This window comes from Octodon degus, unplaced genomic scaffold (assembly GCF_000260255.1).
Source record: "Octodon degus isolate 3935 unplaced genomic scaffold, OctDeg1.0 scaffold00260, whole genome shotgun sequence".
In the NCBI taxonomy this organism is placed as follows: domain Eukaryota; kingdom Metazoa; phylum Chordata; class Mammalia; order Rodentia; family Octodontidae; genus Octodon; species Octodon degus.
In genome coordinates, this window is record NW_004524836.1 from 1287493 (window position 1) to 1310375 (window position 22883).

At 38.5% G+C, this 22883-nt stretch overlaps 1 protein-coding gene across 5 annotated transcripts in view; it reads right to left on the minus strand.

Annotated features, from left to right (window-relative positions):
* Inpp4b (inositol polyphosphate-4-phosphatase type II B) overlaps positions 1 to 22883 on the minus strand; it is an 872970-nt gene that overhangs the window by 68001 nt on the left and 782086 nt on the right. For 4 of the 5 annotated variants that reach the window (XM_023706482.1, XM_004646208.2, XM_012512698.2 and 1 more), the window contains 2 exons: positions 20246 to 20386; positions 16112 to 16209 (listed from right to left, as the gene is read on the minus strand). In XM_023706482.1, coding sequence (XP_023562250.1) covers positions 16112 to 16209; positions 20246 to 20386 — 239 coding nt within the window. Of the gene's footprint in view, positions 1 to 12415; positions 12468 to 16111; positions 16210 to 20245; positions 20387 to 22883 lie in introns of those variants that run through there. The other variant, XM_023706483.1, reaches the window with a different exon arrangement.

A 22883-nucleotide genomic window follows, 5' to 3' on the forward strand; every position in this document is an offset into this window, starting at 1 on the left:
CCTGGGCTTCCTGACAGCATGGAAGGAAATGAATCCCTAGTAGTGAGAATGAGAGGCAAGAAGAGAGGAGCTGGCCAGGAAAGTCTTCAGCATTCTCACATTCACAGTCCCGATTTATCTCTTCAGGATCCAGAGGCAAATGCCGATGTTCTCCTGAATATTTACTGCCATATAGAATAAAACAACTCCTGAGGTATTAAGAAAGGCAAAATATGAGGTACAACAGAAAGAGAAATGAAACTGTCTTGGAAGGCTGCAAAAAGGACAGGAGTAAGGCCCACATTTTGTTCTATTACTGTTGTTCCTTATTTGATTTGAAGCTGCCTCTTCATTGGTAATCCGAGACATTCATACATTTCCAGTTCAATAAGGGCAGAGAAATGAATTACTTGAGTTAGTGTTCTTACACTGCTGCTCTTTTTTCATCTCCCTCATAAACATAATGTCCAAATTTCCCCTTGAGCTGGTTCCAAAGACAATTCCACTTTTCTGGAGTTTTGTGATGCTGAATTGTAAAATCAAAAGAAGAAAAAATAATGACAGAAGAAAAAGTGAACTAGAAAGTACAGGTCATTGGGGTTATGGTTTTGGGAGGAGCAAAATGGTAAATATATAATATTTGAGAGTTGTGTGTTCAATAGCTGAGTGAATTTGAGTTGGAAAAAGAGGACTTAATAAGATGGTAAGGTGAACTAATAAGATGTTGGTTCCTCTTTGAACTTTAATTAAATGTTGCAATAAATTTTTAGTCAATTGTTTAGTCCATGTATTGAATATGACATTATGATAAAATTGATTCATAAGGCATCCTGGAATTAATGCAGGTCAAATTAGATACTTATTCCCAAAACTAATGATGAATCAAAACATGTTACTATCCATATTATCCCTCACAATATTACTAAAGATCTCATGGTGATGTTTTCCAAAGCTCATTATTAGGGGAGTTTAAGAAATATATATTTCTTAAAAAGTCATATGAGGGCCAGTGATAGCTCAGCAGACTAAGTGCATGCTTAGGCAAGCACAGGGGCCAGGGTTCAATCCCTGGCACCATGTGCCACTCTGACTCTGCCCCCAGGCACCCTGAGTCATCAACCAAGTCCAGATGTGGTGGCGTGTGCCTGTAATCCTAGAGCTGGGGAGGCTGAAAACAGAAGGATCATTATGAGTTCGCACTGCATAGTGAGACCCTGAACAGAAAAAAAAAAGTCTCATGGAATTACTTACATGAAAAATGTCAGTACTGTTAATATAGACAAATTAGGGAAGGAAACAGCATATTGAATAGAGGTGCAAACTGTACATGGGGACTTTACAATCAAAGGGAACTAGAACAATAGGTTGGTTTTTGTACACACAAGAAATACGATCTGAAGAGAAACCAGGGTATACACACAAGAAATACAACTCATAGAATACCATAATCATTACCTTATCCATCTCACTAACATTCATCAGTATAATGTGAGTTCATTTTGTCACAGAAATTGGCAGTGGACATACTGGCTTCCTTTTCCTGGTGAGATAATGGTAGAATGCACTCTGAAGTACAGGTATATATGTACTAACTATTCTAATTTGGCTGACAATGAAATAAATGCAGGCATTCAAAACATTAAGTGACTCACCTAAGTGAGCTTTCAAGTAAATTTATATCTTTTGATTTCATGCCATTATGCTCTGACTTACAAGACTGGTACACTGAGAGGTCAGCTAGTCTTTGATGTGTCATGAAATCTGGGATGCAAACCATAAGCACACTAAAGAATTGTAGGCCTTAGTGAAAAGAAAAGAATAAAGAAAATGTACAGAAATCTAAGACTATAGTGGATTTGTTAGCTAGAATGGGGATAATGAGAAGACTTGATGGGTCTAAATTAAGACAGCTATCAAATAACATGAAAGTCACAGACATATATCCATAGTTGGTCAAGCACGTGGTCATTTGTATATGCATATGTGCGTCTGCCTTTGTTGGTTGCAGTGTTGATTCTACTTCATGGTGTGATAGAGAAAATTAAGATTTCATAGTTTTGCATAACCTATTCTTTCAAAATGACAGAGAAATGTTTCAAGAGACATTGGTCTGAAAAAGTCACTTAGTTTGCAAATATTAACAGAATATTAAAACCTTCAAGATTGTGTGCATCAAAGTTTCTTCAGCAATGGATTAAAATAAATCCATAGTCACAATAGTATAAACATTAAAACAGAACATAAAAGCTTAGTGCTTGAAATACTCAAGTATTTTAACATCTACAGTTTTAGATGCAGGTCAGAAATTTCTAGGCCACAGTGGGAGAACAAGGGCGTAAAGTGAAAAGAACATTCAACCAGGAGCTGTCCCAAAGGTGGACATGGAATTTAACTCCTGTTTTCCTACCAGCGGGATGTGGAATCTTAACAAAACCAATGCGGGTTCCAAAACCCTCTTTGCCGATGACAGGACTGGAGTTGATCAGTATATTTTTTTCTTTCTGAGATCGGGTTTCACTATGCAGTTTAGACTGGCCTTGAATTCAGAGCAATTCTTCTGCCTGAGCCATCTGAGTCCTGGGCATACAGATACGTGCCACCACATCCAGCTACAGATTAGTATTTTTTGAATTACCACTTGAGGAACAACCATTAGCAAAATACTAGTGAGAGTTTTAATTGCTCATGATCTCTTAATGTGAAACATGGTATTTAAAAAAAATTTAAAAGGTTTAGACTATAGACTGAGGTTGGCAAATGATAACATTCAGGCAAAGTCTGACCAGTTCTCTGCATTTGTAAATGCAGCATTATTGGAGCTCAGCTCCTCTGTCCACTGTACACATGCTGGCTATGACTTCCTTTACCTCATAGTGGCAACCTTAATTGGTTGCAGTCTATATACTTGTATTACTTGCTTTCTGACCTATTTTTTTTATTTATTTATTGTGGTACCAGGGATCAAACTCAGGACCTTGTGCTTGCGAGGCAGGCACTTTTGCCACTGAGCCATATATCCTTGGCCCCTTGACCCTTTAAAGAATCAGTCTTCAAACAATGGTATAGACCTTAGAAACTTCAACAGGATGATGCAAATTCTGAAATAATTTGATTACAGAATTTATTTTACCATCCAATAAGTAATTAGTAAAAGCAACAGCATTCCTACAGACACTATGGGTTGGGTTATTCTCAAGATTTAATAGCATTCTACTGTCCTCCGATCCTTTAAAATATCCAGCCAGGGATAATGATAAGGCTCAGCTGTGGCTGTTGCCTGGCCTTCATGAGCCCCTGGGACAAATACAACACAAAACCAAAGCACAACTAAATGACCTAATTAACCCCAGTAATTCACATATTCCTTTACTACTTATAAAGTAGAAATAGGCCACCAGTGCTTTTTGAATTTAATATACAAAGTCAACCAATACCAAGGACTCCCACCCTCTGGGAGTTCATATTCTGGGTGATGAGGTGCTTTTGAACTTGGTTCTTGCTAGGTGATGATAGATGTTATGTAAACAAAATGAAAGGGAAAAACAGGAGGTGACAGGTCAAAAGAAAATGGTTAAGCAAGGCCTTACTGAGAAAGTGGCATTTGGGCAGAGACCAAAAGGAGGTGACTGACTGAGCCACAAAAGCTGAAAGCATTCAAGGCAGGAAAGAGCCACTTGAAAACCTCTCGGACACGGTAGGAGGCCAGTCTGGGCCAAGGAGAACCACTGAGCAAGAGGGAATCCCAGGGTTAATGGGACAAGCTGTATGAGGCATTATCAGTGCCTTTTAAAGAATTCTTAAGAATTTTTGATTTTATTGTGAAAAAAGAAAAGAAGTGGACTATAGAAAGAGTTTGTGAAGTGTGATTAAACTTTCCTTTTTAAATGCTCTCTCTACTGCTGTGATAATAAATTGAGTGAGAAGAAAACAGTGAAATCTAGAGAAGGTGATTGCTCTAATCTAGGAAAGAGATAAGCGATGTTTACGAAAGCTGAGCAGATGCAGATGGAAAGAATTGTTGACATTTCTTGTAGAGCCAGTGAAAGCTTTTAATGGTGCAGAATTAGGCCAGGGGTGAAAGAGTCGAGGCTTCCCCTAACACAAACAAAGCTGGAATTGATATAAATGTAGACAGAAGTCTGTAGCAAGAGCATTCTGTAGAGCACACGTCAGGAACCAAGCAGGATCGATGAGTAAAGAAAGACAGATGGAGCAGACATGAAGACCTGAGGTCAGGTCAATAGTCAGATTTAGAGCAGTGAGGCTGTTTTCATCAAGCGAGGGGAGTAGATGTTTGTGCATGGAATTCTGGGAGACCGCAGCCCTCAGAGAAGGAGGGTCTGTAAAGGAGGCCGAAATGAAGCACGTGGACCACAGCCTCAGTCATAAAAAATGGGTGTCCTGGAAGTCATGCAGACAGGAAGGGAACAAAGAACCATGTCAAACACATTACTGGACAAAGGTGCATGAGGACAAGGGGAACACTGGGCTGAGCATGTGCAAATCCCAACAAGAACAGCTGCAAGGCAGTTTTCTGAAGCAAAGCCTGGCTAGAATCAATTTGGGGGAAACTTAGTGCAGAAAAATTGGAGTCAACTAATAAACTTCGAATTCTACTTTTATCTTCTCTTTTTGGGAAATTTTCAATGTTGAGGTTATCCTTAAACCTTAATTTGTTCACAATGCAGGCACCATGCAACACTTTGATTACACATTTTTTTTTTTTATATATTACCAATTGTTTTTTAAACATTTGGGTGCATCTCTATAAGATGTCTTCCTTCTAGTTGACTTAGTCAGCTATAAATACCATTAAACAGCAAATAAATGCAAGATAAACAGTTTTAACATCCCAGAAAATTTCATATTTCTATAACCATGTGTAAAGTGTAAGTGAAAAAAAATCATGAATTATAATTTGCTAGCTAACTCTGCTGGCTGTAATTTGCTGGCTATGTATCTAAGCCTGGAAGTCCTTTTTAAAACACAAAATACTAAACTTTAAAAACAGATATGGATTTCTTTAACATGAGTCTGGATGGGTAAAAGGCAAAGAGAGAGAAAGCGTGGCCTAAGAAGCCTCTCTCTCTCTCTCTCTCTCTCTCTCTCTCTCTCCCTCCCTTTTTCTCTTCCTCTCCCTCCCTCCCTCTCTTCCTTTCTCCACCTTTCTTCCTTCCTTCTTCCTTCCCTCTCCCTCCCCCTCTCCCTCTCTCTCTCTTCCTCTCTACCTCTCTCTGTCTTCTTCACATCCTCTCTTCCTCTCTCCCTCTCTCTTATCTGTGTATGGATCAATCTGCTCTTTGTCAAAGAAAACCTCATTTCCAAGCCTATTCACTGCTCTCTAACTTTCAGTGAAGTCTGGACAATGAGAATGCCAGGCAACTCTGAAGGATAGGAAGGAGAAGGGACACAGTGCACATACACTTCCCCAGACTATGTATGGTGTCTCTAGAGGTTATTATATACTCTCATGGCCCAAGTTCCAACTGGACAAATTTTCTGCCTTAGGTTCAAGCTCTTAGGGCTCAGTTGCCACTAAGAATCTAGGTCCATCTAGATGGCTTTTGCTTTTGTCCTTTGGTGACACTACATTTGACTTATTTGGAACCCAGGCTAGTGTTCAACTAGTAACTAGTGTTCAAGTCTAGGGGATTTCATTAACCCCACTTACCTTGCAAATTCCCATAATTCTTGTGTGCCTGGGTGAGGTGAGGTATGTAGCCACTGAGAATTTGATATTATTTTTATTTTATAGAATAGCTTAGCTCAGCATAGCTAGTCTACTACAGCTGCCTTTGTCTCCCCGATGTGTGATGGGGGAACCCCTCTTGCACTGTTTAACTTCCTTGCTGAAATTTGTAGATCTTAAGAAGAAAGTAAAGAGAAAAGAGATGTTTGGAAAAGAAACAAGGTGACAGGTGATGAGGGGGTAGATTGTAACAGCACCTGTGTTACCCACAGCTTTGAAACTCTTGACAGAATAAAAAAGGTAGCTTCTGAGGTCCTGTCTTGTAATACTGGGAGTTCTTCTAACAGCCAGAAAAAGTCTGTGCAAATGTGAATTATTTAGAGGAAATCAAGTAGTTTAGGTGTGAGAATGAATCATCTTTAACCTATCACAGGACATCACTTTACTAATGAGAAATGTTTAGGTTGCTGGAAGATTTTTTATGAGGTGGGATGGTGTGTGTGTATGAGGTGTGTGTGTTTGTGTGTGTGTGTGTGTGTGTGTGTGTACACATATCTTTGGAAAATATTTTCCTCAATAATTTCCTTATCTTAGGAAAAGGAGAAAAGATAAGAAAAAGAGGAAGGGCAAAAAATTACAAGATAGCTAAGATGATTGCAGTACTAATTTCTATCAGGGTTTTTTTTTTTTTTTTTTGTACTTTAGGGAAGGGTCTACAGGGTGCTCAGGGTCTTACTACTAGATCAGACTCATAGTGATCCGCTTGTTAACAGCCTCCAAAGAGCTGGGATTACAGGCATGTACCACCACGTCCAGTCTTAATTGCTGTCGTAGCATGCCCCAGGGGTGGCCCAGAAAGACAGGCCAAGGGATCAAACCCCGGGCCCTGCGGCTGCTTGCAGGTGATTAATCCACTGAGCTATTTGGCCTGCTCTCCATCAGTTTTTGTTTTGAAAGTAGAAGTTAATGCTTAAAATTTTCATTTTGAGTAATCCTATACATTAATATCTGTATTATAAGAAACTACACTGAAGACAGCAATGTGCAGTATAAAAACCATAGCTGAATACCTCTCATCTTGTTCATCTAAATGTGTACCATTTCTAATGTCTTATCAATTATTATACACTTTAGAATAAACTAAAATATAAAAGTAAAAACTATAAGAAAAAAATTAAGGTTTATTGAAAGTAAGTTAATTATTAATTTGTGTCCAATCTTGCATACCTGTATCTGTTAATCTGACCAACAGATTTGATGATGAAAATACACAATATAGCATCCAATGTTAATTTGCTATTCTTGTTTTGAAATTCTGTACCATATTAAATCAATAAGAACAGATCCTAACTGCACTTGATCTTGGGGAAAAGGCCAAGAAGCATCTGTACCATAGGTATTATTGTATGTTACTCTGTTTCTTAGTTTTTGCTTTCGTTTTTCTTTTACTCTTTAAAATAAAATAAAGGGCCGGGAAGATAGCTCATTGGAATAAGTACTTCCCTGGCACGTGCACGGGCCTGAGTTCAATCCTCAGTTCAACCAAAAAAGAAAAAAATAAAAATAAATAAAATAAAATAAGATTAAAAAACCCTAAAGTAAAGTAAGTAATCATTTGCTCATCTTATACATTTATATCATTTCCACAGCCAGGTAAGGCCTAGACCTTACAGCTCAGGGTCTACAACAGCGGTGCCTGTCTCCTTGATTGGCTTGGGGGCTGGCCGGGACGGACAGAGCACACTTCCAGTTTTGCCTGGATGGATCAGGGAGGTGTGGACCTTGAGGCCCAAGTCTGGGCGTTCATGCTGTCCTTATAGCTCCCCTGTCCTCCTTCCTGATCCTCACGACTGAGAAGCTTGTCTGCCGGCTGCACTGCTGTGGTATGCGGGCCTAAACAGCTAACATATAATGAAACTCCTCAGACCATGAGCCAAATCAAACCTCTCTTCCTTTCAGCTGTGGGTGCTGAGAATTTTTGTCTCAGTAACAGGAAAGCTAATATAGAAACAGTGATAGTTTCTAATGATAGAGAGCTCTGAAAATCAGGGACAAGAAATACATGAAAGCAGCACACTGGGGCCAGGGAGCTAGCTCAGTAGGATAAGCGCTTGCCTGACAAGCGCAGGGTCCTGAGTTCAATCCCTGGTACCGCACATCACATTAAAACCATGGTGGCAAGGAGGCATACTCCGAGTGTCAACATACGTGGACCCTAGAAAGTGGACAGGTATTCTGATGTGCCACTTCTGTGTGTGGAGCACCGCCAGCTGGGTCTACAGCCAGTACCATCAGCATGAATACATCCCAGTACATCCTGGCCGGTGGCAAAGCTCATAGATTATCACAGCTGAAGGAAAGCTCTGCGTAAGCTGTCTTAATTTTCGTTGTTTAGCAGAGCACATGTAGCGCAGCTCTGCTGGGTATGTGTACCAGCTATACCAGGAACTGATGCTCTTCAGTGACTGAGCCCATGGAGAGTGAAAGAAATTGCTACTGTGACACGCTTCCATAGCTCTGGGTGATACAGTGAGTCCAACAGTGTGATAGGCTACCGAAGCTGGTCAAGTCTAGTTTTTATTTTTTCCAGTGTTACAAATGTAGTCAGTTTTCTATTTTTCAGTAACTCTCTTATGTATATCAGTTTTTAATTTCATTTTACATAGAGCACACTTCTGAATGGTGCCTAGCAGATCTATTTTTCATCCCTGTTGGAAGCAAAATCCAATTATTTTATTCAGGATACCATTATCTTGTTCTGGAAAAAGACTTATATTAATGAGTTCTGCCTCATTTTCATAAACTTGCTAGATTTTCAAAGACTGTGGGACAATGTTTATTTACAAAGCCAAAGAATTAGACAGTAAGGTATGTTGCTCAATACTTGATGGAAAGGTATTCCATTTTAGTCATACCATTTATATTTACCATGCTCTTCTTTTTCTTCTTCCTTTTTTTTTTTTTTGTATTTTAGGGAAGGGGCTACAGGGTGTTTAGGGTCTCACTACTAGATTGGACTCATAGTGAGCCACTTGTTTACAGCCTCCCAAGATCTGGGATTACAGGCATGTGCCATCATACCCAGTTTCAATTGTCATCTCAGCGTGCCCTGGGGGTGAGGCCCACATGGCAGGCCCAGGAATCGAACCCCCAATCCACTGAGCTATTTGGCCCTCCCCAGCTCTTCTTTTTCACCTACTCTTAAATCCTCTTATTTCAAGGTTTACTTGTCCCAACAGAGTCTTGTTACTCTCTGTAAATTTCATGTTATTTTTACAATGTACATTTATTAAAATTTTCTAATTTTAACCTGGCCTGAACCAACTTTGTTCTATAAATCTATTTTTTAATGAAAGTTATAATAAAATGAAATACCAAAAACAGAAAATGCTAGGCCTGGGAATATAGCTCAGTGGCACAAGAGCCTGCTTGCAAGCTCAAGGTCCTGAGCTTTATTTCCAGTCCAAAGATAAAAAAAACAACTGGGTGTGTAACTTAGTCTTAGAGCACTTGCCAGCATGTAAGAGACGCCAGGCTAGATAATTTGAACCAGAGGTTGTAGGGGAGGAATTGGGGGGAAAAAAGAAAAGAAAAAAACTCCCTGAAAACATAAGTTTGAGGTACACAAAAATTCTCATCTAAATGTCAACCTTGCGTATATTTCATAAAACTAAACATCACATTCATCATATGCACATAAAGCTTTCACAGAGTTTTTTGAAAACATATATTTTAATAATTATACTAAAAGAAATAAATAGGGAAAACCATGGTTGATCTCATTTTTAAAGTTTAAAAGTAGATGTGAATGAAATCTTTCATCGGGGCACAGAAGCAGGGTCTGACAACCAACTCTAAACCTCAGTGTGTACCCTTTCAAAACCAGTTATGTGCAGAATAACAACATTTTGGAGCTGACTGTGACCTATCTGAGTTCTTCAGGTGTTTCAGGGGTCTTGGCGAGGGGCTCCTTTGGAGAAGCCAGAAAACAACCTTCTTGCCCATTGGTCAAGCACTTCTTAGCTTCTGGTTCACGCAGGAAGGCTTCACACTCTCTTGGGGCGTCTTGTTAACCTTCTAGGTGGTTCCAGGGCTACACCATCGCAATCTCCCCCAGGACCTCTCTGCCAGATCCAAGAGCAGGTCACCCTGAAATTGCTGTCTTTAAGCGTGTGTCTAGCCTCTCACCTTGGAAAACTAAAAGACAGCCTGTGATGAAAATCCCTGTCATTTAATTCAATTGCTTTCATCCTGCCTTTTTATTTCTCTTTTTGTATGCATGACTGTCTTTTGTGGGTATGGTTTCCACTATATCTATTTGTTTTGTTTTAATCTTAATTTTTATTAGTACATGCTTGCAGTACGTAATGACTACACTCATTGTGGGCAGGTGGTTTGTGTATGTAATACATCTTAATTTTTCTACATCACGTTCCTTTCTCCTCCATCTCTTGGTCCCTGTCTCATTTTCAAAAAACAAAACAATCATTACAACAAAAATAACCCAAAAAACAAACCTATCCCTTAAAGGCTATAATGTGGTCACATTTCACACATGTTCATTAAAATGTTTCATCAAGTGTCATTATGATTCAAAACCAACAAATCCAATAGCATCTATTTAATTCTCATTTTTAACTCTTGATCAACACATTAGATATTTTTGTTTATGTGATATTCATCTTCTTTGGTTATCATTTGTTTCAATTTGGAATAATATCTCTACCCCGCTATGAATTATTTAGGCCTTCTGTTTTGTATTTATGGCTAATCCACTCGTATGAAGTATGCTTTCTTATTTGTATGTGGACTAGATAGAAACCATTCAAATAATTCACCTAAAATTAATTATCCACAAAATATTAGACTCTTATTTTCCTAGTTTTGTTTTTTTGTATTAATACAGTGTCTACAGGGTCTCACTGCACAGATCAGACTCTTAGTGATCCTCCTGTTTTCAGTCTCCCAAGCGCTGGGATTACAGGCACACGTAACCACACCTTCTCAATAGCCGGTCTGAGTGCAGCCAAGGGGCCGGAGCCAGCACAGCAAGGGATTGAACCCCAGTCCTTGCATCTGCCTAAGCAGGTGCTTTAATCCTCTGAGCGATCTGGCCAGCCCTAATTTCCTAGTTTCGTGTGGGAATGAATGCATATATGTTTTTATTTTCCCTAGTGCTAAATTGAAAGCTGTGACAATGTGTAACAATGCTAGGAATGTCACAAATGATCAGGGAGAATGTAAATCTCTTTGAACAACAGCAAAAACAATAAAACTAAATTATTCAGAAAAAAGATCAACACTCCTAAATAGTAGCTCTCCTAGTGGAAAGAGGTTCAGCACTAATGCAAATTGCTCCTTGTTCCTTGATTACGTGGAGTCACTACATTGTGAGCTACCAGGAACGTGGTGCCATTTATCTTCATCATCCTCTGTGACTGTCACTGAGTTTTATACATAATATGATCTCTACCATTGTCTGCTAAATTGAATGTGGACTTCCAGCCAAAACTGCATTTATATAATGAAATATATGGTAACATTCTAGCGAGCGCTCTTCTAAAATGTATTTTGCATGCAATCCTTATCACTGTAGATGCAACACAGGGATATTGAATTTTGCAGAAATGTTTAGAACAGCTATGAAAAGCCTGGCCCAAGTTTTCCTTTTTAGCTTACAGTGCCACAGAATCCATCCTGGCTGTACAACCAAAGGAGTCAATAAATGGGAACTTTCAATAAACATGTGTGACAATCTCTCCTTTTTGATAAAGAGAATTATTTATGGGCATTCTTAGCAGAGAGACAATGTGAGTATGGATGTGGTAAATTCACAGTCTATCCTTTTTTCCCTTGAAGAAAAGTAGGTTAGTCAGGTTTCTTGTCACTGGACACCCACGTTAAAAGAAGAGTTTGATTTTTGGCTCCCAGAGTCAGTACACTCAGTCCACGGTCATTTGCTCTAGGTCAGAAACAGCGTGGTGCAGAACTGCAGGGAGGAAGGAAGCCTGGGAATGGCGGAGGAAGCAGAGAAGGCAGCCATCAGGGATGACAGCACTCCTTGTGGGCCCTGTCCAGTGACCAGTCCCCTCTAACTAGGCCCTAGCAGGACATGTAGGTCTAAACCACAACACAAAGAGGGGTCGGCTTTGTCTGCCCTCCTTTCCCAAAGCTCCATATGGAGCTTTTCCTGGATTCCATATGGGGTGCAGTGCTGACTGCGAAGCATGCAGCCCTTTGTGCTAGTGACTTACCTAAGTCCTTTATGAATTATTTTATTCCTAATGCAAAAAGGAACTTTTAGTTCATCAAGGAGGCAAGAAGGGGCTTGAAGGATTGCTGAGACCTTCACATGCATTGGGAAGATCGGAGAAGCAAGAGACACAAGCCCCCACCAGGGGCCCTTTCCTGCTTGGCTGAAGGGGCCAGTGAAAATCACAGGTGGGGGCCAAGGGGATACATGTAGCTCTCAGAGATGCACTGGGCTTAGAGCCACCACATGGAGAGCTGTCTGAGAGCTACGTCGCTGTGCAGAAAGAATCAGGAGAGAAATCCGCAGCCCACAGATGGAGCATCAGGGGCCGTCCTGTCGGATCTCAGTCTTGCAAGCATCCTTCTTGGTGCTGACAAAAGTCTGGCAAAGTGCTCCAGGAAAGGGGCTGCCCATTCTGGGGGATCCCACATCTGCTTGCTTCTCTGTAATAGACATCTCTCAACTCAAGATATCACCAGTCTTCCAGGAGGGACACACAGGTCACCCCAGCCTACTAAGCCTTCCACAGCTGTAGTCTTTCCACAGCTAGAAGAAGATGAGAATAGGAGTATAATAATATCTGAGTTCAAGTAATATTTATTCCATTAATGTTGACATTTTTAAATAGTCTATAAATTATCAGTGTATTTCAACACTAACATATTGAAAGAGAGTTTGATATTGTTGATGGGTAACTTTTTATTTTTATTTTTTATTTTTATTTCTGGTACTGGGAATCAAATTCATGACTTCACACTTGCCAAGCAGGCACTGTGCCACTGAGTTGTATCCCAGCCTGATGGGCAATTTTTAATCCTACATTCCTCCCCCCAATTGTAATTTCTAATAGGTGACTGGTAAAGTTGATGACAGTTACTAAAATGAAATTATTCCATTATAATAATATCTGAGTACCACTGAATTTAGACTACTATGAAAACTACTATATGCACAATGGAATTAGAGAATATTTTGCAAATATATTGTTTTAACCCAACATCTTCTATATTAAAAAAGTAAAAATATAAACACTATTTGGTAGAAGTCAATACATAGGGTGAAGTCTGGATAGAGCAAAGGTGGGAGACACATCTTAGCATTGAAAAAAAGCCTTGGGCAATACATTATTTTTACAGATTATTTATTATAGTGCCTTGCTACACTGTTTAAACTCTATTGACCCTCCTGTCTCAGCCTCCCAGCTCTGGGATTACAGGCATGCACCACCACACCTAGTTTCAATGTCTGGCATGGCCCAGGACCAGCATAGCATGCAGTACTGGAGATAGAACCCAGGTCCCTAAGCTTACCAAGCAGGCACTTAGACTGCTGAGCTATCTCCCCAGCCTTGCTTTGGGCAATATTAACCTCAAAACCACAGAGTAAAGGGCCGGCCACATAACTCAGTGGATTAAAGCATCTGCAAGCAGGTACAGTGGCCAGGGGTTCAATCCCTGGGCCTGCCATGCCAGCCCTGGCCCCAGGGCACACTGAGATGGCAATTGAGTTTGGGTGTGGTGGCATGCGCCTGTAATCCCAGCTTTTGGAAGGCTGTAAATAGGGGAACCATTACACAGATCTAGTAGTGAGGCCCCAACACCCAGTAGACCCTTAAAAGAAAAAAAAAAAAACAAAAAACAGAATATACAACTAACTCATTTATAAACTGTTTGAAAGCAAGGCTTATAAATGAACATGCAATGAATTCACATTGGATTAATATATTTACATAGTGATCTTAATGTATCCTTTAATAATGACACACTCCTTTTGATTTTACTTATAAAAGAAAAATAACAGATATTATGGATTACATGATAGCTCCTTCTTAGCAAATAGCCTGTCCTATATTCACACCCCTAAGAAAATCTTAAGGATTTTTGCAAGATAGAACACAAACCAAATCGTGCTTTGGTTTGCAAGGCTTCTACAAGAGCCATAATACCATACATGCTGGTATAATTGTACAGATCGAGTTGGCATTTCCCTTACAAAGTCTAACTACAGCCACACTACAGCTCTATTCTGTAGCAAATGTATGTGATTTTGTCTCAAATACATAGAAAACAACATAGGAAAAAGCTTATATAATAAGACAATTGTCCAATTGATAAAATGCAGCTTGCTCAATGCAAAAAGTCATTTGTGCAATGAATAAACTGCATATTTTTAAGTGTCTAAGGACATTTGATTACATATCTAATTGTCCATATCCTTGGGCTCCACGGTTATGGATCTAAGGAACTGCAGATGAAAAATATTCAGAAAAAATTACTGCATCTGTCCGGAATATGTAGGCTGGCATTCCTACATGCCAAAAATGTAGCATAACAACTATTACATAGAATTCTGGTTGCAGTACATTTATATCTATGTAATCTGGATATTATTAAAGACTATAGCAGGATGTGCCTAGGTTATACGCAATACTGTCCCAATTCCTATAGGGGCTTGAACATTTGTCTGTTTTGGTATCTGTCCTTGAGACAATCCATAAACACCAAGGGACAACTCTATTAGATACTATACAATAGGCATCATGTTACTAAAGACTTTAAACATTTGTTCTAATTTCAATTTTAAGTCACTTGAATATACAAATATTTTGCATTTTTATCTCAAGCAATATTTTAGAAAATACGTTGGCATATTTCTATTTTAAACGACAGGATTAGTTTTAGTACAGTCCAAAACCCTTCACAGACCTCACCAAAACTTGTTCTAATTTAATATGTTTTGGAAAAGGATGTCAGGTTACTGTTTTCTCACACCAGTGTGCACCAGAAGTCGCTCAGATTGTTTATGAAAACGTAGATTCCTGGCAAGTTTAGTATATCTGTAAAGAAATGAGGCTTTGCACTGCTCACAGTAGCTCATGCATAGTACCGAAGAACCAATAAAAACAGAAATCAAGTTGTTGATATAAATTCTGACTTATTTGCAAACCACAAGTAACCTTAAAGAAATCATTAACATTCATGTTGCAATAAACTTCAGTAATTACCAATATAAGGTACTTGTGCTTACATATATTAACAACTTTTTAAGGTAATTAACAATCTTTGAATTCAGAATGTGCTGTTTGCTGAAGAATCTCCATCTGCTTAATTTCATTTTGGCAAAGCATTATATTTGATATGACATAAAATACAAAAACAATATAATTGCTACAAGTAAAAAAATGATATATCTGCATGTGGGCACACATATGACACTGTATTTTGATACAACATTCACTGGGTCATGAAATGTTTTAGATACCCTAAAGGATTTCCAATCTCATGTCAGATATATAAATCAGCTAGCAAATTACTCATGGTTAGATAGCAGGTAGACTTTGATTAGAGCTTTCAGTCAAAATATTACAACATTTCTACTGCCTGAAAACATAATTTGAAATCATTGCAAATATCTTAATGTCTCAGCATATTCATATTATTTATAGATGAACTCCAAATATTTCTCATTCTCTGACTTTGTAGAACCTAAATGTTATCTCCTTACTAGTTTGGGAGAAAGAACCACACAAAACTGAACAACAGCTGTGGAGATAGCTCAGTGGCCTAAGCTCCTGCCTAGCAAGGGCAAAGTCCTTAGTTCAATTCCTGGTACCACAAAAAACAACAACAACAACAACAAAAACCCCAGAAAATAAAACTGAATAGCAGCAAAAATGTTCGACAAATATAAAAAAAACACATGTTTGTAACTTTGGGTGATTTGATGTTTTCACATAAGAGATCATAAGAGGCGTATACAATAAATTGGTATTTTCATTTATATGGCTTAATATTACATTGCATAACTAGTATTCTACTTGATTTTTCCTCATCATCTGTGTGATCTATCTGAGGTATTTCACAAATTGGAAACTTAAGTATAGCTTTACATGTTTCACATGATGAAGAATTACACAAATGCTTTACTAGTCTCCCCTGACATTTCCAATGATAAGTTTCAAGTCTTTAATTTTTGTCAATTTCCAAGGTCCATGAGGACAGGGGGTCACATTCTAGAGCACGGTCAGGCCAAGGAGGTGCGTACCAGCCCGCTCTCAGGGCTGTCACACAATCTCAGCATCACTTACACATCACATCCTGTACTTCCTCCATCATTGACTTCAGTGCCTAACCTCTCCTAAAGATTTATATTCAAGACATTGTTCTTATCTTTTGAACTCATATACTTACAATCAGGAGGCAGCTTTTCCATAAATACTGTGTAATATTCTTTAAGCAGTTCAAAATTTTCCTGATTAATACTTTCTTGCAGAGAAACATCACCAAACCTAACAAGCAGAAAAAGGGAAAGCAGTTATAAGTTCATGAAAAACCTCTAAAAAGTAATACTTTTGTCTCTTGAATGGATGGCCATAGTCTCTTAAGAGTCTCAGTTTTTGAGCAACATTGTACCATGGTGACTTTAAACAAATCCCACTGGCCCAGATTCTACAAATCTTGTCAAACAATACCAAAATAGCCTCCCATCAGCAAATGTGAATGTGGATGACACACTGTATGTAAAACATCATCTCCTTTGTGAGCATAATTAGTGCTTAGGTAGAATCAGGTTTCCTGCCCTATCCGGTACCTTCTCTGCATGGTCCCATCTCTGCATGTATAGAAAACCCTCTCTGTCACTTTCTTGTCTCTTATATCCTCTGCTGAAGCATGGAGCTGGGGGAAGGCTCCAGAAGAACAGCACCGGACACTGCTCTGCGCATGCTCTTGCATATCCTTGGTGGCTGTAGGTCCAAGTACAGCTTCCTGGTCCTGAGGTGGCTGACTCCGACAGACATTGTTCTTCTGCCCAGACAGGCCTCCACCTCCATATCAGTGCTTTCTGTCTCTTCTCTAAGGAAGCATTTTTTTTCCTACATGTCACTGAGGGCTGTCTTCTCTTTAAGAGTCTCCTAGTTCAAACTTAAAGCCTATTTGTCTTGCTGTAAAAGAACACTAGAGAAGTGAATTCCTGGACTGATGTCCAGCCATGTCTGTACTTGCAGATATTACTTTAAATTTCATTGTGATTTGTTCCCCAAGCTTCAACTGGAAGAAAACTGAAGACTGAAACCACTTGTTTGTATGGATAACTTTATGCCTGTCCTCAATTTTGTCATTATGTAGGTTCCAAGCTGAAGCACCACTTCAGACTTTTTCTCATAATTTACCGATATTTTAGAATTTCTGGTCTCACTTCATTCCTTTTTCTTTACCATTACTATGATCACACATTTGATTACTCTCCTAAAGCTGGCCAAATACTCTAATACTGTTCATCTAGCTTCCTTCCCTTTCAGCCTATGCTATAGAGCATGCTCATAGTGTTCGTTCACTCAACAAATTATTATTTAATAGCCATGCACTACCATTGTATTGTGTATAAATGAAATCTTTATAAAGTTATCCCAACCCACATTTCATCACATCAGCTCATCGAACTGAATGATTTTCCACTCTTCATGAAGACATCATTCCCTTAATTTTTTTTTTTTTTTTTTGAACCGGGAATTGAACTCAGGCCCTTATGCTTGCCAGGGAAGTGCTTACTCCACTGAGCCATCTCCCTGGGGCCCATTCCCTTAATTTAACATTTAACTCTCTACAAAGGCTTTCGAAGACACTTGTGGGAATATGCTTCTCTTTTATCAGTAATTCTTCTAAGAATTTTCACATGTGTTCCTCCTCTGTCTAGAATATTTAACTTTTCTTCTTGGACAAATTAATCCCTATTTCTCTTTCAACCAAAGGCTCATCTCCTCACTGAGACCTACCCCATGAACTCATTGACAATCTGTGAAATATTTTATTTCTTGTACTCTTTCTGTGTGATTACTGATGTCACATGGAACACAATACTTGGCAACTTGTCTTCTTTACTGCATGGTAGTTACTTTAGGATGGGGATCAGTTTCTTTGCTTGTTGTCACCTTCCTTCTCCTTGTGTCTGGATGCTTGGAAAAGCAATGCAAAATCTAGCCTGTGTTTAATATTTACACTAAGTTACTTGTGAAATATAGGAAGATCCTCCCAGGAAAATCTAAAGAAAAGTTTGGCTAGATGTAAAATGGACTCTTTATGAAGCAATAAAATCAATCAGAATTTTAAAAATATCACCTTTGTTGAAGTAATATAGTATTATGTATTAAATATCTGTGTTCTCTTAAATTTATGTGCTGAACCCCTAAATCCAAGGGCTACAACATTTAGTGATGGGGGCCTCTCAGGAAGCACCAACAGCTAACAGTCAGGTTATGAGGGTGGGCCCTGATCCCACGGAATTGATGTCCTTGTAAGAAGTGACTCTACTTAGCCACCCCACCCCCACCTGTGCACAAAGGTCACGTGAGGACACGCACAGAACAAGGCAGGCCCCTGTGAGCCGGGAAAGAGCCCTCAGCAGAACCAGCCACACTGTCACTGCATTCTAGGACTTTCCAGCCTCATCAGTGGTGAGAAATACTTCGTGTGATTGTTTCTAAGCCACCTACTGAGGCCGTGGTCTTTTGATAGAGCAACCTAGACTGACCAATAGAATTAGCATCACACTGTTTAAGGAGAGTCACATAATATATGTTTTGCTTTCAGGTAAATATACAGCAAAATTACAGCTAGATAGAGCACTATGCCTAACACGCAGATGTTTCCTGGGGAAGTGCAAAATTGTGAACCATAAAAACAGAGGAACAGAGAAAAGAGAGGAAGCGAGTTGCTCCAATCATGCTGGGCGTCAGCGCTGTTGAAGCCCAGCCTTCCCGCTTCCCTCTGCACTTTCCCTAGCTGGCCGTTTCGCCCCTTTTCAAAGCTGTATGTTATGCTGCTGCAGGTATGAAAAAAAAAAAAAAGCATTTCAATGTGCGAACAAGACAGGAAGGAAAGGAAAAATACATTCAATAAAGTGCTGGAACGGAAACAGTCATAGTGACATGAAAGATGTAATTAGTCCAATCTGTACACTAATCTGTCCTTGAAAATTCTGTCTAGTCCTCGGAAAGACATGGAAGAGGGTTTCACTTCTCTCAAGATCACACTCATGTGCCTTAATTTATATAACCCTTGAATGGTCTAATATGCCAAAGAGGACACAACTTTAGTACGGTATTACTCTTGTGCCCAAGTTGAATGATTTTTATTCTGGAATATCAGTCACTATGAGCACTACATTTGCTGTGAATATAAGACATAGATAGATAGATAGATTGAACTAGAATTTCATCTTTGCTACTGACTTAAGAAGTACTTACTTAACAAAGAAATCTCCCTGTCTAATGCAGTGAATACAGCTATATTGTGATTGACATATACTATAAAAAAGGAACTAATAACTTCAACATGGTTTGGAATTCTATCATTGACTTGCTTGTTTACTGACAGATAAGAAACATGAAAATCTTGTTGTCCAAAAATATATTTTGGGAAAGATAAATAGGAGAATTAAAAAATTGAAAATAGATAAAAATAGGCATTTTGAATATCTTTGAAATTCAATAGGATTATAATTAGAGAGTTTTATTTTAGTAAAAGACACTGGTAAGGACGTAATATATGCTTAACAAGTCATGACAAGGAATATGCATTTCACCTGAAAACTTCCTAACAGGAAGGAGCCAGTAGAAAGTGAATTGTAGACAAGAAAGCATTTTAATTAGCAAACACTATGAAGCTCTCCAAAATGTGTCTGTGGGTGAACATCCCCAGCAAAATGATAAATTCATTTTCTAAAGTTGTTTAGAATTGAGTTCCAGAAATTTGAACTCTTGTTTACATTATTCGTAGTCTCCACATGTGAGGTATATCAGATACAAAAATTTAATTCTGTGATCACGTGGGTTTTTTTTTTCATAATGACTCCAGGAATGAGGTCAACAATTATTTTTTGTTTGAGAAAGTCACTTTAAAAAGGATGCCAACGTTACCCCACAGTAGCTGTTGTAACAAAGGACACAAAGGCGAGAGAAATAGACTGTGTTTTAGGTCTACCAAATTAAATTTTAATTTTCCATGTATTTAATTCATACACATGAGCATAAAATTACTAAAATTTAACACAAATATAGGTGTTTGGAAATGAAAGTAAAGACGACGCATGTGAAAACTTTGGTATTGACATCAATATTTTCCTCACGTCACAGACATTCTTAAATTTGATTTGTGCCAGATTTCCCTAAATGGAAATATTTTATCTTGATATATCAAATGCTTTGTTAATGATTAAAAAGGAACAGTTTTTTTAAATATGTCTATGGGCAGAAACATGAGATTTTTCAGCATTTCCTCAATTCAAAAAAAGGAAACCTGAATGATATCTTTATTCCCAAAGCTTACCTCTCAGCAAGAGTTTGCTGTTCATTGATTCCAACATTAAAGAGTACTGGGTAGACGCGCAGCAGCTGTCCTTCCTTGACCTGAAAAGGCAGCGACTCGAACATCCTGGCTGGAAGCTTCACCTCAACCACGTAGTGTTCACTGCGGAGAGAAGCACAGGAGGAAGGAGGCTCATTTATCGTGTTAGTTTTCTGCCCTTTTAAATTCACTGGAAAGAAAAATAATAAAGCTTGGAAAAAGCACTGACACAGTCTTTGGCTGCTGTGTGTTGATTTTCTATTCATCCACTCAAGAAATATTCTTTAATTTCATTATGAAATTAGGTGGTACAAAGAATGATAAAGGTTTGTTCATATATTTTATTTCCTTATATTACTTTTTAACTCCATTAGAAAGGGGACATAGTGGGTCCATATTTTTGAGTACTTAAGGCTGTATATATAGATAGTCCCAATGTTTGTTCTTTTGATATTTAAAAAAGTCCCATCAGCCACAAGAAGTAATTTAATAATAGATTTTGTAATACAGTGAAACCTAATAAGCCACATTATTTATATTATTTCTTGGCACAGTTCAACTGCTATTACTATTGATGAACTGCACTGTTTGGTATGCCCTGATGGAAATGAAATGGCTTAATTATTTAAGAAGTAACCTTTTGGAATCCTGCTCATTTAGCAACTTACGCAGAAATGAGAAACACTTTTATTGAAAATTTCTACTCAAAATTACCCCTACTGTTTAATGTTGAAAATTTAGGCTTCATAAATTATGTCAGCCAAAGTAATGGCTTCTGTATTTTGAAACTTTAGATGCAATGTGAACTGAGTACAGAAATGTAAAGATGTTTGGAAAATCCATGTGTTTCTAGAACTGCAAGAGTTGTGGGTTGTAGTACATGTATGGGGAAAAAGAGCAAAAATTGCAAGTCTCTGTGCAAATCTTCTAATTTTTTCCTACTTTAATATCACTAAGCGGGCCGGGGAGATGGCTCAGTAGGATAAGCGCTTGACTGGCAAACGCAAGGATCTGAGTTCAATCCCCACTTCCACCAAAAAAAAAAAAAAAAAAAAAAAAAAATCACTAAGCACTAAGGATCATTGGCCCTTAGCCACACTTTTGCCAACCTATGGAGCAGAGTCTTAGCAGTGGCCACAGATCCAGCCACATGGACGCCAGTGTGGCCTTCGGATTGGTGGGCACAGTAGTTTTCATGTTGAATTTCTTGCAATGTCCTGTACTGTTGCCCCAACTAACAGAAGGCTGACGTTTATTTCAAGCCTTTCAAATATCAATGCTCATAATTAAAAGTTGCTCTGAGTATATCAAAAGTATAACATTTCATTATAACCATGTATTAACTTATTTAAGACATAACAGATGCAAACACATACATGTTAAGTTTATAATTCAGAATTTTAGCAAATTTACAAGGCTGTGCATCCATAAACATAATCCAACTTTAGAATACTTCCATCACCTTAAAAAGATCTCTCGTGCCTATTAATGCCACTCCCAAGGTCAGCCCCAGGAGATCTTTTGTTTTTATTTTTCTGTAGATCTCCTTGAATGGATTCATACAACGTGTAGCCTTTTCTAGATGGATTTCCACCTAATTTTTGAAGTTATCCATGTAGCATTCTTTTCTTCCTTTCTTCTAGCAGGATCTTATTGTATATGTACCTCATAGCCAATTTTATCTACTCATTTGATAGTTGGTGGTTACTTGGATTATTTCATGATTTGGGTAGTCCTCAAAAATGTTGCTAAGAACATTCAGGTGGAACTTTTTTGTATGAAAAAAATGCTTCATTCTGTCTTGCTAATTACTTAAGAGTGGCATGGTAGCTTTTCTGAAAGAAACTGCTTATTTAGAAAATGGCTGTTCTGTTTTACACTCCTTCCAGCAACATAAAAAAAATTCTGGTTTTGCACATCTCCAGGAGCACTTGTTATTATTTGACTTTTCAATGTCGTTTAAATGGGTGTCTAATTGTAGTTCTAATTTTTGTCTCCTAATGATGTCAGAGTTTAGAGCTAAAACATTTTTCTGTATTTTGTCGGCACCAGAAGATCTGTTGAGCTTCCCTTCAGTGCTGGAAAAAGTGACAGGCTTTCACTTTTGATAATAAACTTCCCAAGAATATACAGAGTTCTACAACTTCCCGGGTCTGTGTATGAGCAATTTCATTCCTTTTTGATGTCACAAATCACAAATGAGGTATCAATTTCCAGACAAGGAACTATGTTTTGTGAGGCTGTGCATGTGTGCACGTGTGTGTGTGCATGTGTGCACATGCATGTGCATGTGTATATATGTGTGTAAAAAGCAGTCACCTCAACTGTCCTCCAATCAGATGGCTTAAGCATCTTACCCAAATATTTTACATGATTTTATGTTTACCATAGGGAGGAACACAAAAGCCTACACTGAACATTCTTCGGCTTCTCCCTCTTACCTCTGACTAGGACTCTTCCTTGGGTACACTGCCACCTGAGACTGTTTCAAGTTTTAAATAACTTCATGCAGTATGCAAAAGTGGCAACATTACAATGACTGAAAGCTGGACAACTTCTAATTGAAGCAGCTTATAGTTCTTCTTTCAGGGTTATACATCATATGCCACCATTTCTCTTA